A 21647-nucleotide genomic window follows, 5' to 3' on the forward strand; every position below is an offset into this window, starting at 1 on the left:
TTTAGTCATTTGGATCCGTTTTCAGCGACCCTGAAAACCCCTGAATAGCAAACATCAAGCAAATCGGATCAATTTTCATATATTTCGTCCGCCATATTGAATTAGCCATTTTGAATTTTTCAATTCTGAGGTTCTATTCGTTTTCAGCGACCCTGAAAACCCCCGAGTAGCAAACATGTAGCATATCGGATCAATTTTCATATATTTCGTCCGCCATATTGCATCCACCATATTGAATTTTGCAATTTTTACGCCGGTTTCGTTTTCAGCGTCCCCGAAAACCCAAGATTACCGAGTTTCACTGTTCTAGTCCCCATAAACTGCCCATAACTACATTTATTCTGTGTATCATATATGATACGCTGTGCTTCGAAGGGGAAGGGTTAAATTTTGAACGCGTTTTTCTCGAAACAGTGTTTTTTAAGCTGGCGGCCACGATTCCGGCCGATCTACTGGGCCGATTTGTCTCAAACTTGGAGGAAATGTTGATAAGGTGTATTGCTATCGTATGACCTTCGATCATAATTTTTCATTAACATTTAACAACTTTTTAAAACAATTTACGTTGCAAAAAACGGTCAAAACATAAAAACTTCTACCATTAATTCTTTTTTTAATATTTTTTAATAATTGAGGTTCATCCGATACCCACGCATGTGCTTTTTAAGAATCTTTTTGGATTTTGTGTTTCGGATAAGCCAAAGTGGAGTTATCGTGGCCGCCGAATGAAAATCGATTTTTTTCGGGCTGGCGTATCTCCGCGGGAAGTCATGAAAAAAGATTTAAAAAAATTTTTTTACATTTGAAAATATGTACTATAATATGCTGAGAAACACACTTTTATGTAATAAAGTCTACTACCAAAAAATAATTGTTGAAAAATGGTCTTTATTTGTATACTAGACCCTTAAGCAAATGAAAATGTATAAAATATTTCACCTTTAACCTATTCAATTTGAAATTTTTTAAATAAAAAAGAGCTATTACCTAATATTTGGAAATATCTGACTATTAATTTTAAATCAGAAATTATAAATCAAATATTCAAAAGTATACAAAAAAATCAATTTTAAACGTAAATTTTAATTGTTCTATTCAAAAAATGTAGTTTCTAAATTAAAATTTTTGAATTTTGATGCATAAATGATAAATGAAAACCTATTATTCCGACAATATCCGGCTATATACCTTTTTATTCTAGACGTCGACAGTGCTCACGTGCCAGATTTTTACATCATTTCCGTATTTTTCGAACAGTTTTGTGTCGAAATGTATGGAAAATATTGTAAATAAAAATAACAACGAAAAATAAATGTGTAAATAAATCAGAGTTTAAAGGCAAAGTATAATTATAAAAACACTGCGAAAAGTGTGGCGAGCAAGCCCATTATTTACATTTGTTGACATCTGTCGTCTTCAAAAAAATGTTTAAAATTCGGCAAAAATCACGGAAGATGATGTTCCAGAAGCAAAATTAGTGCACAAATCGGTGGAAGAGCACAGTGTTAAACAGCTTAAACGATGGCTAAAACGTATGAAACGATCTTTGCAAGGAAACGAAAAGTGATTTAGTAGAATTATTAGTTGAGGTTGTGTTTGCAGATTTCGAATAAAAATTTAGGAGCTTTTTAAGAATTGTGAAAGACTTTAGAAGAATAAAAAAATTTCCTCAAGATTCCTATAGGAATCGTAAGGATAGTGTTAGTAATTTTATACGTGTAAATTATTCAGAATTTTAATTAAAAAAATTTTAATTGAAAAACTTTAAACCTCGATTTTAAAAGTTTGAAATGCAAGAGTTTCACTTTGAGTGCTTTAATTTGCAAATCAGTTTTTATTACTCCAAATGAAATTTTTGTTATCTTTGATGTTCAAATTTTCTAATTCCATGACCGTGAAAAATGTTTGCGAACCTGGAAAAAACCGGAATTTTTTAAAAATAAAACGACCATCCTAAAATAGGCTTGAGTTTGGAATGGAATTAAGTTTAAGTGAAATAATGGAACAAAAAGTTTTTCGAATTTGCAAGAATTTCAGTTGTTGAAAAAATTAAAAAAATTTTTTAAAAATCTGTAAACTCGACCTAAAATTAATGAAATTTCTAAATTCAGGTTTTCAAAATTGCTGCTATTTTTCCATTGTCTTGTAACCATTTTTCAACTTTTTTTGTAATTTTATACGGTTAAGATTACAATTTATAACTTGTGAATTTTCCAGATGGCCCTCGATGTGCCTTTCTCTCTCGAGGTCTTAGTAAAAGGAGTTGCTACCAGGGTAAGAGAACCTGGTGCGGCGTTACCGAGATATTTAAAAAGCCGATCCTTAGCCGGGGCAACTCACAGGGATATTGAAAGAGGCATACATTTAGCAACGAATGGTGCGGCGGTAACAAAGTTTTTTGCCTTTTATCCCGAGAGGAAGGTTTCGTTATCACACTGGCTTCACTACTGGATTACCAGAGGTAAGATCCTTCTTTTTTATAAATACGGATCATTGCATTATTAGAAAACAAATGTAACAAGTGAAAACTTTACAATTGCAGGTGCAGTTCCTATAGCAACGTTAAATCTCCAACATTGCGGAGAAGGCTGTAATATTCCGGATGCTTGGCATCATCAAATGATATTTGGTGTAGGCCCAGCAGGAATTTACATGACGAATCCTTTGCAGTGTTTTCCAGAACAGGTTTGTCAACAATTTCAGTCTTCTTAAATCGAATATTTCATTACTGGTTTCGATTTTATAGAAAACATCAAATCTTATGGAATGATTGGCATCTTAGTGAAATTTTTTAAAACTTTGAAAGCCGGGAGAGAAATATTACGCTTAGAATATTATTCCAAGTAGAAAGCATATATAATTTTCTAAGGGTTTAGAATAATTAAACGTGAAAGGTTCACAATCTTTCTCACAATATTCAAAATTCTAAAATTTTTAAAGATGAAAATGACGGTGATTTTTTTTCACAGAAGTCACATTTTTTAGGAACAAAATCTATCCAGTCTTGTTTTGAATGTACATTTATCGTCTTTAAAATGTCTATAATTTTAATTTAAAATTATAGTCTTGAATGCGCTATTCTAAGTGTTGGATTTAATCATTTTAGAGATAAATATAAAGCAATTTCAAACTGTAAAGCTTAAAATTGCATATTAAAAGACTTGGAAATCAATTTTCAATTTAATAATTTTAGGTGTAAATATAAAGCAATTTCGAATTTAAAAGCTAAAAAATTGTACAATTTCAAAAGATAAAATGACATTACAACAATATTATTTTGTATTGTTTAATTTCATTTGAATTGTTTAATTTACTATCCTAAAATTTTCTTATTTTTAGTTGAAGATTAAACAAATAAATAATTTCAAATTGAAATATATATGATTGGAAAATTGCAAAGAATGAATAATAATTCGAAAGAAAGATTTGAAACGAGTAAATTTGAAATTGAGTTTAAAAAAAAGATAAAAATTAAACTATTTAAACCTGATACATCAGTAAACGAATAATTTCGGTAATTGTAAATGGTTATAATTGTATAGTTCTAAACTTTCATTTTGAACGTTAAATTTTTAATTTTACCCTTTCTTAGGTTTCAATTTTGCAAAGTATAATTAGCAATTTAAAAATTATTAATTTTCAATTATCATTTTCATTTTTTAAAATTTCGTTCGCATTCGTTTCAGTTTCAACGTTTCGGAGTAGAAAATTTTTCCATTTTTAATCATGTTTCACATTTAAAATTACTATTTATTTCGAAAGTTTTTTTTAAATAATTCAATTCAATTTTTTGATTTTAGAAAATTTTTTCTAATCAGGTCTAATGTTAAATCATAATTTTTTTACGTAATAATAATTTTAAAAATTTAGAATTTTAGAAGCCTTGACTTTGAAAGATTCAATTTAGTTTTCAACATTAAATTGTCAAATTCAATATATTCAAATTCAATCAATTGTTTAATTTTGAATGCTTTTAGTTCTTAAAAATACAATTTCAATTCCTCTGAATTTTAAATGACCTAACTTCCAAAAACTGAACCATAATTTATTCGATTTTTAACGTTTTGACAATTTTCTACTTTTCTAAATTTTAATCTGAAATCATTTAATTTCGTGATTCTTCGATTAAACATTCTTTTTTTAATTTTTAGCGCTTCGAATTAGAAATTATAAAGTTTAACTCCTTTTTTAAATTAAATTGTCCAAAATCGTTCAATTGATTTATAATGAATTTTTAAATTTGCATTTCATGTTAGGATCGAAAAAAATCTACTTTCTTATGAACCATTTTATGTACCAATATCAGAATAGAAAAAAGTTCACAAATCAGAATTAGATTGTCAAATATCTCTTTTGCGGCTCATTTAGAGAGAAATATATACTAAAAGAAAATGGAGGGATAAAAAGTATAGATTCAACATTTTTCGAAGCCAATTATTTAGATTTCCTTATCAGGAATTATTTATAGGAAAATTACCGGTATGAGCAGTAGAAACGTATTTAGAATTCACATGCTATCTGAAAATAAAGAAAACATAAAGATTAATATAAAGTTATTTAATTTAATTATCCATTCTTTGGCGAAAATTAATTTGCACATTATTACTTTATTATAGAAAACGAAGATCGATTTATCGAAAATAGAACTCTATCCTAAATTATGTTATATCTCGAGAGATTCTTTTTTTAATCAATAGATTTGTGATCATCTCCATGTGATCTCTATGCAATCTTTTATGACCAAATTTAAGATAGATTTCCTAGATTGATTAGTAGTTTCGTCAAAGTTCTCTTCGTTTTATCTTTTTATTTTTGAAATCAAAACATACTTTTTTTATTATTCTAAAAAATCTGATGAGAAAAATCCCATGAATTTTTCATTCAATCATTTTTTTTATGACGCAGCCAATATCAGTTTTTTAATAATCCAATACAGTTCTTTAATATTTTTTGTCATTATTTAATTTAATATTTCTCCATTTTCTATTAACTTCGCTGAAGTTTATAATTCCAAAAAGAAACCATCAATAGCAGTACAAAAATTAAAAAAATTAAAAAGGTGTACTTCCTGTGTAGAAACTCCGTATAATAGATTTCTATATTTTAATGCAGATTGAATAATTAAAAAATTAAAACATTAGAAAATAGTCTACTTTCTAATTTTGAAATGTGGGATAGAAAATGTAAAAAAGAAAACTTGCACTAAATATTTGTTTTTAAAGAGAAGAATCTCGCGGCCGATTGACACGAAGTGCAGTGTTCAATTCTCCTTATTTTTTTATGTACTGGCATGTTTGTATCGAATCAGCCGGAAATCAGGTAGTCGTAAATCTAATTTTGATTTGTGAATTTTTTCGTGTTCGATGTAAGAAATAGAACTGAATTTTAAGTTTATCTAGTAACGTTACAGAACAATAATGCTAAGAACAGAGATCAGATCGACAGCAAAGTTCTTAAAAAAGGCAAATTATTCGCATAAAATTTCGAAAAAGGTCCGCAGAAAGTTGCATTACATTTTTAAAGATAATGGCACGTACAGTATCAGACACTGACTGACTGAAATTTTCAAGCAAATGAGACTAACTTTCAACAAAGTAAATGAAGTTTTAGTTAAATAGTTGAATTTTCAACCTACAAAGATGAATTTTGAAACAAAAAAATTTAACTTCAACCAAATAGTTAAATTTTCAAGTCTAAAAGACAAACTTTTTAAAAGAAAGTTGAATTTTCAACGAAAAAGATCATTTTCAACGAAGGAAGATGAATTTCCAATAAAATATTTTAATTAAACAAAAAATTAATTTTGAAGCAAACAGTTGCAAACAGAAAGAAATAGTTTTTACTTTCAATCAAAAGAAACAAATTTTCACCAAAATAATCAAATTTTTAACCAAGTAGTCGATTTTTTAATTAAAGAGAATAAACTTTTAATAAAAAATATTTGGATTTTCATATTGGGTTCTATTAATTTAGTTCGCATTTAAGCGAAAAAATTTTAAAGGGGGGAAGTTTTTTTAAAATAGGGAACAATAGATTTTTTTAAGGGGGGGGGGGGGCGCAAATGATGTGAAGACTAATTGAATTTGAAATTAACGAATTCTAAACGTTTTCGACTAGAAAATACCCAGCTGGTAAGGCTTGCAATTTGAAAAAACTAAAACTTTGAATCATCATTCACGAAATTAGAAGTAGTTCAATTCCAAACGCTATTAATTAAACATTTTATAAGTATAAAACTTTAATGAGAAGTTATTCAATTTTTAATGTTCTCAATTAAAATGTTATAAACTTTTATGGGTTTGGATTTTAATTAAAAATTGTTTATTGTGATTAAAATTGAAACTAAGTATAGCAAACTTCTGAAAAATAGAAAAAGTCGATCAGTTGCATTTTTAAAAAAAAGTTGAGAAAGTCGTACGATCGGAACCCTGTAATAATAATAAAAAAAGCTATTAATCTGAAATTCCTAAAATGCGAACTTTCAGGTTTTGTGGCATCAGCTTGCCAGTCCCAGTGTTTTATTAATTCGTCGCACAGATATTTTGTCGCATTGGAATCCATCCACAGATTTGACACCGCTCATGTCCTTCGACCATAGGTGGAGAAAACTCAACGTTCTTGGTAAGAGAAAACATCTTGACTCGATTGCAGGGTGCACAGTCTTTCCTCTTTTTTTCTTAGTTTTCCCTTTTTACTTGAGATTCTCCTTTTCCCCTATTCTCAAAAAACTCCTCCTTTTTTCTTTAAATATACCATATTTGTATTGTCCGAAAAATTCTCTGAAATTAGTGTATTACTTTTTAGTTAAAATGTACCAAGTTAAATACCTAATTAAAAAATGGAATATTTAAAGTTCGTCAACTGTCATGTTAAATGTTCTAAATTCAGCCATTTTTAATTTAAGAGCACTGAAGACTAGGACGGAGTGAAAATGCTAAAACAAATCAAACCGTTTGAGTTGAGGGGGGAAAAAACTTATCGGTTGGCATTTGGCAAAAGTGAAAATTACTAAACAAGTACAAAATTTAAAAATAAATTATTTGCGCAATAACAATTTTGTTGAAAATGTGCAAAAACAAGTTTTTGGGATTGAGTCATATGCACACATTTGAAAAAATTGAATCTGTCGAACCTGAAATTTAATCAGTTCGAACCAAAGAAATATACAGAGAGGCCGCTGGACTCGGAAACCTGGAAAACCAGGAAATGACTGAGAATTTTTTGTGACTGGGGAAACCCGAAAAATGACAGTGAATTTATTTTTTGACCGGGAATTTTACAAAATTTGTAGAATAAAAATTTTGTCCAACTTTGATTTCAACCGTGTTTTTTACATAATTGGTTAAATTGTCATTTTTATAAATTATTATATCATTTAGTTTAGAATGCTTAATTTTTAAAATCATATATTTTAATTAAAAAAAAATTTTAAATGCAGTTTTAAAGGCATACAAAATTAGAAGTTTTTAAGAAAGAAGATTTTAACAGTTTTTTAAATAATTAAAGTGCAGTTTTAAAGATTTAAACAATTCAGAATTAAAAGCATTTGAAGTTGAAAATTTTTGATAAAAACCTCTAGATCCGTTCAAAATTTGAGAATTTTCAGATTGTAAATATTTCAATCCGAAAGTTTTAATAAGAATTGAAATTAATATATCATTTATTCTGATAATTTAATTTTTAAATAAGAATTTTCATGATTTATCAATAATATATTTTTAATTCAGAGTTTCAGGTCTTCCTTTATATTATTTTTTTAATTGAATTTAATACATAAATTTATTAATATATTATTTCTACTAATTTTTTTCCATTAAAAAATGTAAACGTGCGTTTTACCATTTTCAACTTAAAAATGAATCCATAATATAGTCATAATTAAAGGTTTTTATTAAATTGAAAATATTGTGAGTCTAAATTATTTAATTTTTATCCCATTTAATTTGAAATTTCTTAATGTAGAAAAAGAATAAGTACTCAATATTTAGCAATATTTCACTGTTCATTTAAGACGAGTAAATTGAAACAAAATATTTAAGAGAAAACAATTTGAAACTGAATTGTTTTACATAGAAAGCTTTGAATATTTACATTTTCGAAGAACTTTTAAACTTTTAGCGTTACCATTTTAATTGTTATATTTAAAAACTGTTTAGTTTATAAGTGAAATTGTTAAATTTTGACGCATAAATAACAATTGAACACTTATTATTTGTAGAAAAAATTTGAGTAATTTTAAGAGATATTTCGACGTTTTGAAAAGATTCAAAATTAAATAAAAACTTGAAATTATTTCAAGTAATTTAAACGAAGTGTGTTAACATGTTTTTCAGAACTTTTAAATATATTTTGAAATTAATCGAAATTTGGTACAATTTTTGAAAATCCTGCAAATTAAAAAAAAATCCTTAAAATCTTCCATAATTTTTCAAAGTGAAAAATCATTTTCAATTTTCCTAAGAATTTTAAGAAAAATTTTTACTCTTTTGAAGTTTCACAATTCTTAAAAAATTTCTAAATTTTTTGTTTGAAATCTGCAAAAATCTACATTTTATTTTAATTTCGACTGTAAGTATTTGAAATTATTTCAAGTTCTAAATTTAATTCAAATCTTTTTAAAACTTCTAAATATCTCTTAAAATGACTCTAATATTTTTACAAATAATAAATGATCTATTGTTATTTATACATTCAAATTTATTATTTTTTTAATTTGTAGGATTTTCTAAAAGTTCTGGAAAAAATTCAATTCATTTTGAAATATATTTAAAAGTCCCGAAAAAAAATTCAAAAATGATTTTGAATTTGGCAAAATTTTAAACCACTTCTAGATTTTTCAAAATTTTGAAATAACATTTTAAAATTTTGAAGGATGCCTAGACTATTTAAAATAAAAATAATTTAACTTCTCATTTGAAAACTATTAAGTTAAAAAAAATATTTTTTAATTTTTAATGTGTCTAGCTTAAAATTAATTAACATAATATAATTTTGAACATTTTTAAAGTTCATTTCTTGATTCTTTAATTTAGACTATTGAAAATGTTAATGTGGATTCATATTTTTGGAACTTGATCTGAATCTTTGAGCTCTATAATTTATAAAAGTTCTAAATTTTGCAGTTTATTTGCATTTCATTTAACATTGTATAATTGAAAAGTGTTACAACCTTCCATTTGTTACGTGTACATTTTTGAGCTTTTGAATACACAATTTTTGAATTGAAAAAATTTTAAACTTCAATTTTTAAAGTTTGAAATTTAAGTGTTCCACTTTAAATGATTTAATTTATTTATTACTTTATTTGTAAAAATGTTTACAATATAGTTTGATTTTTTAAATTTCATTGGCCGTGAAAAATGTTTGAGAACCGGGAATTTTTCACTTCGATTAAAACGGCCACCCTGAGTATATTACCACTTTGCTTTTTCGGAAAAATACTTTTGTCGTGATTTAGGATTCTTGGGATTCCATTTTTTTACTATGTTGGAACGTTATAAACACCACAAAACAAGAATAAATCCGAAAAACATGTTTTTGTACATTTTCAACCAATTCTAAATAAGGCAGACATTTTTATTTGAAATGCAAACATTTTTGATGGGAAATTTAAAAATTATAAAGGAAGATTTTAACCGATTTCAAATTTTTTTCCTTACTTGTTTTGGATGTCGACCCACAAATTCTTGTCTTTCAGCTCAAATGATTCGATTAATTCAAGCATTGTTACTTCGCTCTACTGATCATATCAAAATTGTGTATTTAACTAATTTTATTTTTTCTCTGACTTTTTTATATCCCTGTGAATGGATTTCCTACGTCCTTAGAATATCCCATTTTTAAAAATATAACATTTTTTTTAAAGATTGTTCCTTTCTTACATGTAAAAACAAATGTTTAATCTTTCCCCTTTTTCGTGAGAAAATCACCATATTTCCCCCTTTTTTGAGTTCCTTTTGCACTGTGATGCTTGGGATGATTTCATTATTGATTAAATTAGGTTACTAAAATGTGATGTTTTGAATCAGGCCAAGTTGTGAATATGATAAGGGAAACAATGGGCGAAAGGAATCAATCCGCAGTAACAACTGGAGCATCACATGTTCGCATTCCCGCTTCTTACCAAGCTGGTATAACTTTGGTTATTCGCTCAGACTCCGAAGCAGCAGACGAACTCTCGCTTTCTGAACAATTACCATTACTCTAGTCTCTTCAACTGAAGTGTCTTTCTTAAAGCTTCAACCCTACGAATTACTAGACTAGCCCGAATTAGTGATAAATGCAGAGAGCTCAATTGTACTTCGTTTTGATTTCCGAACAAATTATTCAAAACTGCGAACCACATAAACAATTCCATTTTGCTTCAGCCACCGGAAATAGAATTTCGCACAAAACTACAGTACAATAGCAAACAATTGTTTCATACCTAAGTTCTGTAAAAAGAAACCCTGAAATGCCAAGAGTCACATCTGATTTTCAAGCACTGTAAATAAGCCAAACAAACCGTCATATTTCCGAATATGAGTACAAAGAGACGTAAGTCGAAAATAATTATTTTTAGGTTGGAAAGAAATATCAATGTGTTAACAAAGTTAAGTATCATTTACACCCAGCAAATGGATTCTGTTACAAGCTCCGACAATACTTCCGGAAATCTTGCACTCGTTACTGAAGCTCCAAGGCAAACTTGTTTAGTTTATAATATGCGATAATATACTATATGATAGACGTGTCAAATACTGTACATACACTAGAACTTACTGTACAAATAGTTGATCCCTGACGAGACACACTAATGTACAGAGAAACAGAATACCGCCAGCATGTCTAATCTAACGCAAAAAAGCTAGCTCAACACCTAATTTTGGGCTTCACCTTGTTTTATAACTAATAAGAGATCCAGAAATGGTTTACAAATTGAAAATAAAAAGTTAGCTCTTATTTGGATCTTAATGAAAGCTTGATTAAAGCCACTGCCAAAATGTTAGTGAGATTAAATCGTATGTTAAGTTCGTTGAATTTCGATTAATGTTGAATTATGACTAAAGTTTGATCACGATAAAAATTTGACTTTTTTCGATTCAGTAGAGCAGTTTGAACTGCTGCCTCTCAATTCTTGTTAGATTGTTGTGCCTTGCAGTACTCTAGGTTAAACCGTAGTTTGTATATTGTATACAGATATTTGATAGCATTCTGTATGAAATATAACGAAATGATTATATTGGATAATCCCTCGTCTTTGATTCATTGTTATAATTTAATTACGACTACCTGTTTACGAAAAAATCTACTTTCTGAATATATATTATTTTTAATTCTTGTTTTTAATACAAAACTCGCGTTTTTCTTTAATTTTCAACTGTTAAAAATTGAATTTTAAATGGTAAAATGTGCAGTTCAAAATTGAATTGAATTTTCAACAGTTAAATTTGTCACTGTTGAAGAACATTTGAATTTTTAACAGTTGAAAATTCTATTTTTAATTTTCTTCAATTTTTAAATTTTGCAAACTCTCAAAAGGGGAATTTGGCATTTTAAAAAGATGCCAGCTCTGATCATCTCATTGTTGAAAAATTAAAAACTAAAAGCGTTTAAAATGATACATTTTGTTAGAAAATTAAACAATAAACAATATTAAACAATAATTGATTTTACAAGAGAATTCTGAATCTGTTAAAAACTAAATTTACAGATTTTAACGTTAAACATTTTTAAATAACTCCAAATTAATAAATTTATAATTGAACGCTTTTATTCAATTTCAAATCCTATTTAATAATTGTTTCAGTCTAAAATATTCTATTTTAAAACCATTCCATTTGGAATTTTGTAACTGAGGAACAGAACATTTTCTTAATAATATTTAGAAATATTTGAATTCATTTAATATGAACAATTATAAATCAAATATTGAAAACAGTACAATTTGAAATTGAATTGTTTGCCTTGAATCGCTAAAATTTCAGAGTTTTAATTTAAACCTTAAACATTATCATTTCAATTGTTTTATTCTTACTTTTTAAGTGAGCGTTGAATTTCGATGCATAAATAACAATTTAAAAATGATTAATTTACAACAACTTAAAATTATAATAAATTAAACTTCTGATTTAAAAAGTGTTCATTAAAAACTCTTTGTTTAATCTGATTGATTTGGAAAAGTTTAATATTTGAAATTTGGCAGTTTAACGGTATTCAATTTAAAATGATTAAAATCTTCCCAATTTATAAGTTTCATTTATTGAGAGTTTAAATACAATACTTCTGAATTAAAAGTTGGTTAAGCTTCAATTTTAAAAGTTTCAAAAATTTACAAGAGTTCCACTTTGAGTGTTTTAATTTGAAGTTCAGTTTAGATTACTTCAGATGGAAAAAATCAGCTATAAAAGTTTGAATTTTTAAATTTCAATAACCTAGAAAAATGTTTGCGAACCGGGAAACCCCCGGGAATTTTTCCACCTCGATTAAAACGGCCACCCTGATTTTCCTATAAAATTAGACATAGATTTGCGTAAATAAAGTACCAAGGAGATTTCGTAAAGAATGAATATTGCAATTTTATTGCAATGCAAAAAATGTACAGAATTTACATTCCTGTCGCAAAAGATAAGTCAAAAATGGAAAGGCGGGAAGCCCGGAAGAAGACAAATTTTAGAAATTTCACAAGTTTCTCATTAGATTATATTGAAAATGTCACAGAATATTATAGATTCAATTACAATATTACAAGTATCATCGCCTTGCATAACTGTGTACATTTGTGCGAGCATTTATGTACAATCATGTCGGTAGATGTAGTTTCGTGTTGAATGTTCCTTTCACGACATACTGAAAAGAAAAAAAAATGATTTAAAAGAAAGTTTTGTAAAAAGAAATTGATAAAATTCGATTGGGATTTTTGTATACCTTTCAATGAGAGAAGCACGCATGGTGGAGGTGATTGCAGCTGGTTGAGCATCGTTAAGTTTAAAGACACTTTCGATAACTGAGATTTCCGTCGAGGTCGTGTCCATTCCACAGAATGAAACCCAATCGTTTACCACCATTCCTGCCGCAATAACTTCACTACCTCTGTTCACAGTACCAGCCTGAAAATAAATAAATTAAAGTTCTGAATCTGAATTAAAGGAAAACGGAAAACCAAATCCTGAAAACGTACTTTTCAGCAGGCTTTAAAGTGATCCTAAATAATATTTTAGGAAAAGTGGGAAACTTTTATGGGTTTCCCGAAAGTACATAAATTACACCTTTGCTTTTAAATTTTATTAATTTTAAATTAAACTATTCAGGATTTAAAAAAACTTTAAAGCTGAAATATTTTTTTGTTGAATCTATACAAATTAAATAGTTTTGAATTTAACTAATAAAGTACGACGGTCTGTTTGTCCAAATTGAAGATGTTTTATACTTTATTTTTTAATGAAACTTTATAGATTTAACAATATGTCATTAACAATATTTATGGAAACGGTTAAGATCTCCAGATACGTAAACAATATAATGCGTTAAAAAAATAAATATTTCAGATAATGATATTATCCTAGTAATCAAGATAAATACTTTAATTGGCTCAAATGTCTAGTCATTGGACGCATTACGAAAAACGCAACGCCATTCTGTAATCATAGGACACCGCCCTCAGAGATTTGTTTAAATATGCAGGCCTCGCACTCCCTATGGGATAAATGATAGGGACCAAAGGGTACTTTTTGTCAAGCTCATAGATTTTTTTTCGAGCTCAAAGGTTAAAAAATTCAGGTTGAATTCATAAGACTTCAAAACAATTGAAGATAAATCCAAAAGAATTAAAATGAATTGTAAAAAATTTTAAAATACATTTTTTTGCAACAATTTCGGTAAAATTGAAATGAGTTCAACAGAATTTAAGGGGAAGGAGAAGAATTCGATTTAAATTATAAAAAATCAACTAAATTGAAAAAAATGTAAACATATGAAAAAACTTCAATGAATTCAGTACGTTTGAAACGAGCTTGAAAAATTCTAGGGAATTCAAAAGAATTGGTTAAAATGCCTAAGAATTCAAGGCGAGGTTAAAAGAATTTGGGACCAAATATATAAAAACTTTTAAAATGTTTTGAAAAAAACATTGAATTCAATAGCATTGAGTGAATTTAAAGGATTTAAATTATAAAAAATCAACTAAATTGAAAAAAATGTAAACATATGAAAAAACTTCAATGAATTCAGTACGTTTGAAACGAGCTTGAAAAATTCTAGGGAATTCAAAAGAATTGGTTAAAATGCCTAAGAATTCAAGGCGAGGTTAAAAGAATTTGGGACCAAATATATAAAAACTTTTAAAATGTTTTGAAAAAAACATTGAATTCAATAGTATTGAGTGAATTTAAAGGAATATAAGTAAATTAAAAAAATGCAATAGCATTCCAAAGAATTCAAATATCTGCAAACCTTTAAACCCCTACTAATTTCTAACCAAATAAATGACTAAAGGCAACAAAACAATTCACGTGAAATTCAAAAGAATTCTAATGAATTGAAAACAATTTTTAAAATCAAGAAATAAAATTTAAATGGATTTGAAGGAATTAAAAGGAAATTAGAAAAACTGGATGAAATTCATAAAAAATCAAATTGAATTTAAAAAAAATTAAAAACAATTCAAAAATATGAAAAATTTATTAAATTTAGTAAGTTTAAAATGAGTGCAGAAAAATTCAAGAGAATTTAAAAGAATTTGATGAAATTCCTATGAATTTAAGGCGAGTTTAAAAGGCTTCAAGATAAATGAAACAAAAAGTTTTGATAAATTCATTGAATTAAGTAAAATAGTGTCAATTTAGAAGAATTCGAAAGAATTAAAAAGAATTCAGAATAAATTAATAAGAATTCGGGCGAATTTCAAATGAATTGCTAAAAAATATTTCAAATCCTTTAAAATATTTTGAAATGCCTTGAAAATGTTTAAAATTCTTGAAAATGACAAGGAAATTAAAAAATATACCTTAAAATACTTCAAATTCTTCGATCATTTCATCAACTGATCCTCAAGGTCAATTAAATAAAAACTTTTATGTTACGCTAAAAGATTCCAAAGAATGTCAAGAGATTTCGTTTTAACAAAAGCTGCAATTACTTAAATTCAAAAATTTCTTGTAATGGATTTTAAAATACTTTATGTCTTTCATATTAGAAAATAAAAATCTAGTTACACGAAAGCGCACTTCACATGCGTAATTTATAGCTCTTTTTAGAGATATTTAGAGAATAATTTAAATTTAATTTATATACTAGAATTTTCAAATGATTTCCACTTATTTTAAAGAAAAGATAACTTTTGAGAATAAATTTAATTTCATTTCATGGGATTTCAACAGCTTCAAGGGATATGGAGGAATTCGAACAATTTTAAAGGATTTTAAAGATTTCAAGTTATTTGAAAAGATTCCGAAAAGATTCTGAAAGATTCTAAAAAGATTCCATCGTTATCCATGACTAATTATTATTTCAGGTTATGTATAGTGATTTTAAAGATTTCACAGTTATGTAGGCCATCATTATTTTTAGTAAAAAGCAAACAAAGAAAACTGTATTAGAAATTAAAATTCTTAAAATTATGATTTGTTTTCTAAAATATTTAGTTTGTTTATTATGATGATGGTAATTGCAGTTTAAATTTACGTTTGAACCTATAAAAATACATTTTGAAATAGAAACAAAAAATTACGTGAACGTGAGTATTGGAAATATTTCTAAATAATATAGATGCCAAAGATTTCAAAATTTTTTAAAAAGATTTTAAAGATTTCACGAAGAATTCAAAGATTTTAGGCCTTTTATCATTTTCACGGTTCAGGATATTTAAAGAAAATTCTTCACATAGGGGACTTTTATAAGTAAAGAATAAAAAAGGGAACTATTAGAGGGATTAAGGGGCCGTACTTAAATTACGTAACAAATTATAGGCCCTCTCTAAGACTGCCCTAACCCCCTGTAACGATCCGTAAAAAATATTTCTACCCCCCGCCCCCCTTACTTTAGGTAACTTTTAGTTTCCAGAAAGCTTTTGCTATTTATTGCTAGTAGAATTAGACAGAGTGTCCGAGAACTTCATTATTAAAATTCCCTGATTTTTCTTTGACTAATTTTTCATTTTCCTAGACCATTCATTCAAATTTTCAAATTTATCAATTTATTTTAAAGAAAAAAATGTATTTTCTGCTATAAAAGATGACGTTTCAACAAAATACATGAATATTTAACACAATCATTTAATTTTGAACATAAGAGTTGACTTTACAATTAAAAAAAGATGAAATTTATTTTGAAAAAAGAATTTTAAAATGACTTTTCTCTACAAAAATTGAATTTTTAAACCAAACGTATGACTTTTCAGGAAAAAAATAATTTTCCACGAAATTGATAAACTTTTAAACTACAAAAATGAAATTTCAAACCAAGAAAATGATTTTATTTACAAAAAAAAGAGATTTTTCAACTAAAAATATAAATCCTCAACAAAAAAATTATTTCCCAAAACAGTGATTTAACCAAATCTTTCAAATAAAATAATTGTGTACTCAAGCAAAGAAGAATTTTTAACTGCAAAGTTGTATTTTTATGAAAAAAATTAGATTTTTACTAATGCAGATGAATTTTCAATCCAAACGATAATTTTTCAAAAAAATAGTTGAATTTTCGGTTAAAAAATATGTCAGTAGACTTTTCACGTTTAAAATATGAATTTTTAAACAAGAAATAAGTTTATGTGAAAATAGAATGAATTTTCAATCCAAAAATACGAATTTTCAACCAAAAAAGATGAATTTTAAAAAAATTGTTGAATTTTCTACAAAATTTCTCTTATAACGGATGAATTTTTACCAAAAAAAGATTTCAGTTGACTTTTTCAGATAAAAATGTCTACCAAATAGTTTCATTTTTATCCAAAAAAGATGAAATTTGTACTAAAACAGATGAATTTTTAATAAAAAGGAACACATTTTTTTTAATGTTTAAATTTCATCCAGAATAGATTTCAGTTCATTTCTCAACACGAAAATATAAATTTAAAACAAAAAGTACATTTTATACGAAATAGGTCACTTTTAAACAGAACAGTAGAATTTTAAGCCAAGTATTTTTTTTTTTAACCAAAACAGTTGCATTTTCGTACAAGAAAGATGTAATTTCCGCTAAAGCAGTTGAATTTTAAAATCAAAAAGACAAATTTTTAAAAGAGAGTTGAATTTTCAACAGGACACTTGTATTTTTATGCAAGAAAGATGACATTTCTTTTAAGACAGATGAATTTTAAAAAAACTTTAAAAAAATAGTTAAATTTTCATACAAACAAGATTCCAGTTCATTTTTCAACATTGAAATAAGAATTGTAAACAATAAGTTAATTTTCTGTTAAATAGTTGAATTTTAGACAGTTACAATTTTCTAGAAGAAAAATGAACATTCTATTAAGAATGGTGAATTTTTAAGTAAAAAAGACCAATTTTCATCCAAAAATTTCAATTGAATTATCAGCAACAAAATATGAATTTTTAACAGAAGGCTAACTTTCTACAAAAAGAGTTGAATTTTTAACCCAAAAAGACGAATTATTAACAAAAAAGTTGAATTAGAAACTAGAAAGGGTGTCTTTTTAAGAAATTTGTTAAATTTGCAACCAAATAAAAAAATTTATAATTAAAAAGATAATTTTCAGGAGAAAGTTTTTGCGAATGTACCAAAATTATGTACATGAGTGGAGGACCTCCTCTCCCCCTTCTGTAACAAAATTTCTCGACCCCGCCGCTCATGAGTTGTTACTTAATTTAATTAAGGTTTAGTAAAAATGGAATGCTTACAACGAGTGGAATTTGGAGAAGCGAAGACAATTCATCCTGGTCCTGAATTGATGTTTTTGGATGCACCAAACCTCCTTGATTCGATAGAGCGGAATAGGAACCAACAAGAACATTACTTGCGACTGTCTGTCTGAATACTTCGACGTTTAGAGTGTCCGCTAAAATTTCTTCAGTTTCCTGAAACGTAAATCATTCAATAAAAACCTTTTTTATATCAATTTAATTACAAGAAAATTGAGTATACTTACTCTGTCGAGGTCAGGATGTACTAAGGCGACATAATCATTGCAAGCGATCACGTTTCCAAGTGCTGAAAGTCTTTCCTCTACTCGCTGTACTTTTACCGAATCTGGTAGTGAATTTCGGATGTGCTGAAGTTCTGTGTCTGTAGTTGTGTTAGGAACAAGGAGACCATTTTTGTTTCCTACAAAATATATTTGAAATAAAAAATAATTATTTTTATAGTTTTAATATAGATGTCATCATTTTGTTTCTGAAATTTATAGTTGACTTGCCTACACACAATCTTCCGATGATTCGACATCCTGCGATTGAAACGTGAACAACTGGTACTGTCTCGGCAAGTTCAGCTTCGAAAACACTAAAATTTATATGTTTATTAAGACGAAGTTGATTAAGAATCAAGTAATAAATATAATACACTTGCAATTTTTACTTTGCTAAAAGACAAACACGCACACGACGCGTGTGATTTTTTGTCTAACGAAATTTTAAAGTTAAAATATAAAATGAATATTAATCTCATTTTTTATAATTGATGAAAATTAGTATCCTAAATTTAGAATTAGTATAAAATGTTTTTGTACAATATATAGACAATCAAACTGTTGTATTTTTGTTCAAAAATACCAATTTCCGACAAAAAACACTGAAATACCCTAAGGTGGTTAAAAACTATAAGTTTAATTTGTAAAGTCGAAGTAAAATTATTATTGTTCAAAATAAACAATGTCCGGTAAAAAACGATAACACACCTCATTAGTGTACAAATATTGTAATAATTCTTTACAATATAATGTTTTTTATGAACAACAGCAACTTTCGACGAAAAACACTAACATAACGTAACGCAAAATTAAAAAAAATGCAAACTCTTCTTTTATATCTAATGTTTTTTGTTTACAGGAAGATAAGTAAAAGTGGGATATTTTCATTAAATCCCATAAATTCCCTACTGAAAGTTAATTTGATGACTATTAATTTGCCAAAACATTATTTGCTAAAAACGACCCATTTCACACGTGTTGTCCATACAAAATTGGCCTTTTTCATAAGTTTTTAACAGTTCAAAATAGAATTTTCAAGTTTCATCGTTTTTCAACAATAATTTAAATTTTAAACTGTAGAAAATTGAAAATTTGATTTGCTACCGTTAAAAATAAAAATTTTCTTCAATTTCGACTATTGAAACTTCAATTTGTTCCCATAAAAAACACTAACATAATCCAAAATTGTTAATAGATTACACAAGCTTATTTAAATTATAATGATGTTTGTTTAAAAATACCGATTTTTAATGTAAAAAGCCAATTTAAATTGAATTCGTTTAAAACTATGAATCTTCTTTGAAACCTAATTATTTTTTAATAAAAATGTCTATCTCGGACAAAAAACGCTGATATAATCCGAAATTGTTGAAGCTTGTAAATTTTATTGTTTCAAACAACTGGATTAAAATCTAATGATTTTTTATTTTAAAAAAGCAATTTCCGGTAAATTTCAATTTCCAGTAAGAAACGCTAATGCAACTGAAAAACGTAAAGAGTATTAAAGAGCACAAATGTTTCTGAATTCGCAAAAAGTTTTATACGATTTTTCTTATTGAAAGGGATTATTTGTAGATTTAATAAAATTTTTTTTTAATTTAATACATAAATGTAATGAAAAACCAATCAGGTTTTCAACAACAAGGATTTCGAGATTTTCAAAATACTATTGGGTTACACCACTTGTTATTTTAATACATAATAATAACAAATAATACTAGTATGTGAATGGAAAAAAAAGATTATGTATATATCTTCGCGACATAAAAAAAACCGCTTGTATGTTTCGCAATATATCTTATGACTTGAAACAATGCTAAAAATGAAAAGAAAAAAAAACATTTTTATACTAAAATAGCAAATTAATCAAGTAACTCATTAAGGTGATAGTAGTACAAATGCTTACAAAATAAGTATACTCTATATGTCTCCTTTGCCAATCTTGAGATCTTTAAAGTTTTCCTAACCTTACTTTCTCAAGTTTTCTTACCATGTAATTTCCTCCATTATTACACAATGTATCAACACAATTTTGAAAGACTTGAATCTGCTTAAACTATCAATCGTTTCTCTTAATCGACTATAAGTAATAATTCTCTATAATAATAGATATTATCAAAAATAACAAGGCGCACAGGCATTGACGCTTGGGAATGAACACGTGACAACTACTACAACTGTCATCCAGATCATTTCCAACCTGCTATTAGTGGAATTTGATTATAATTTCTATTTCTCTGTTCTTGCAATTAAATAATGAATATATATAGCCAATTACCTGTAGAAATTCTCAGAACCTCCTATTGCAACTAAACAGTAGGAGTTCGTCAGTTTAGAAAAGACACCGACTTCATTATTATTTTCGAACTGTACTCGAACCGCCATGATTAAATCAAGAAGATTGGACGAAAAGGCGTTGAATTTAGAATTTTTTAACAACTGTAAAAAATTACTTGCATTAATTTCCCTAAAGTTTGTCAAGATAAAGGTAAACGCTTCTCTCACCCGTAAAGTGATAATGCACACGATCACACGAGGTAAAAAGGGGTAGTAGAGGTTGGTAAAGAGAGAGAGAGAGAGAGAATAGAAATATTCTGATAAGGGAAGAAGAACAAGATTATCAAGCAACTTCCTTTTTTCTGTGTAACAGTTTAACCAAATTTGTCGAAAAGGCTTCTAAAAAATAGTATTCACCAATTGAAATTAAAATGGATCGAATTTCTCGAAATACCGCGAAAAAGATTCTTCGTTGTTTCGAAAAATAGTATTTCACATTTTAATAAAGTCACATCGAATTCATTCTAAAATTGGCGGTAAAATTTAAAATTAATTAAAAGATTAAGCTAAAAAAATACTTCTGTGACATTTTTATGAAGACTGACGCCTTAAAAGGCTTTTTGATTATTATGATACCATTAAATTAAACCAAATCCCTTCAGGACTTTTAATTTTCTTAACGCACTCAGGAGATATGCTTATATGCCATTGCGGGGGTGATGCAATGAGGGGGGAGGTCCGCCACCTTTTGATGTCCCGCGACAAACATGGCAGCGCCCACATGTTTATATTTTCATGCACAGTTTGTCGACAAAAATGCTCGTGCGCACAATCAAATGGCACATCGTAAGATGGCGGCTCTCCCCACTCATGGAATTCTCCCCCCTCCCGTGGATTCAACCCCGCTCAGCAAAGTTAGTTTGGCATGCCTAGTCCCGTGTTTCCTGTGTCCATGCTGAGAACTTTTTATGTTAATAAAATATTGAGCTGAAGCTTTAGAACATGTATTAGAGTACAATAAATTGCAATTGATAGTTGACATTTTTTTTACATCTTTTATCATTAATCTTTGTACTTTAACGTAGTTTTCTTTCGGCGCTTGCATTTCTCAAAGTTTGCGTGACCGATATTTTATGTATAAAAAAAGTTCGAACGTTCAAAAAATCATGTCGAAGTTCAGAAAAAAGACAAAATAATATTCAGTGAAGTTCATACCAAAATGCAGTACCTAAACGTACTTTAT

General features: G+C 27.4%; 2 protein-coding genes across 4 annotated transcripts in view; one reads left to right on the forward strand and one right to left on the reverse strand.

Annotated features, from left to right (window-relative positions):
- The window catches only part of LOC117169944, a 22271-nt gene extending 11042 nt beyond the window's left edge, over positions 1-11229 (forward strand). Inside the window, exons 8-11 of the mRNA XM_033356454.1 lie at positions 2218-2461; positions 2543-2685; positions 6486-6621; positions 10029-11229. Coding sequence (XP_033212345.1) covers positions 2218-2461; positions 2543-2685; positions 6486-6621; positions 10029-10207 — 702 coding nt within the window. The 3' untranslated portion in view covers positions 10208-11229. The remainder of the gene's footprint in view (positions 1-2217; positions 2462-2542; positions 2686-6485; positions 6622-10028) is intronic.
- A 1303-nt stretch (positions 11230-12532) lies between these two features.
- LOC117170210 (eukaryotic translation initiation factor 6) lies at positions 12533-20728 on the reverse strand. 3 transcript variants are annotated; one of them, XM_033356823.1, is made up of 7 exons: positions 20633-20728; positions 20406-20566; positions 18356-18441; positions 18089-18264; positions 17841-18017; positions 12907-13088; positions 12533-12828 (listed from the first exon to the last, which is right to left on the reverse strand). In XM_033356823.1, exons 2-7 carry the CDS (start codon positions 20510-20512, stop codon positions 12819-12821), a joined length of 738 nt encoding a protein of 245 aa, XP_033212714.1. In that variant the 5' UTR covers positions 20513-20566; positions 20633-20728; the 3' UTR covers positions 12533-12818. The 3 variants fall into 3 exon arrangements, with proteins under 3 accessions (XP_033212714.1, XP_033212713.1, XP_033212715.1); XM_033356822.1 differs by having other exon boundaries at positions 20406-20698; XM_033356824.1 differs by lacking the exons at positions 20406-20566; positions 20633-20728 and adding an exon at positions 20118-20280.
- Positions 20729-21647: the final 919 nt, after the last annotated feature.

This window comes from Belonocnema kinseyi, chromosome 3 (genome assembly GCF_010883055.1).
Source record: "Belonocnema kinseyi isolate 2016_QV_RU_SX_M_011 chromosome 3, B_treatae_v1, whole genome shotgun sequence".
Lineage (NCBI taxonomy): Eukaryota > Metazoa > Arthropoda > Insecta > Hymenoptera > Cynipidae > Belonocnema > Belonocnema kinseyi.

Excerpts from the sequence above, each read along its gene's own strand:
- LOC117170210 (XM_033356823.1), bottom strand. The coding sequence starts at position 20,512 with ATGGCGGTTCGAGTACAGTTCGAAAATAATAATGAAGTCGGTGTCTTT. Across the intron at positions 18,265-18,355 it reads CATCGGAAGATTGTGTGTAG|GAAACAAAAATGGTCTCCTT; the intron begins GCAAGTCAACTA and ends TATATTTTGTAG. Across the intron at positions 13,089-17,840 it reads TTCTCCAAATTCCACTCGTT|GCTGGTACTGTGAACAGAGG; the intron begins GTAAGCATTCCA and ends ATTTATTTTCAG.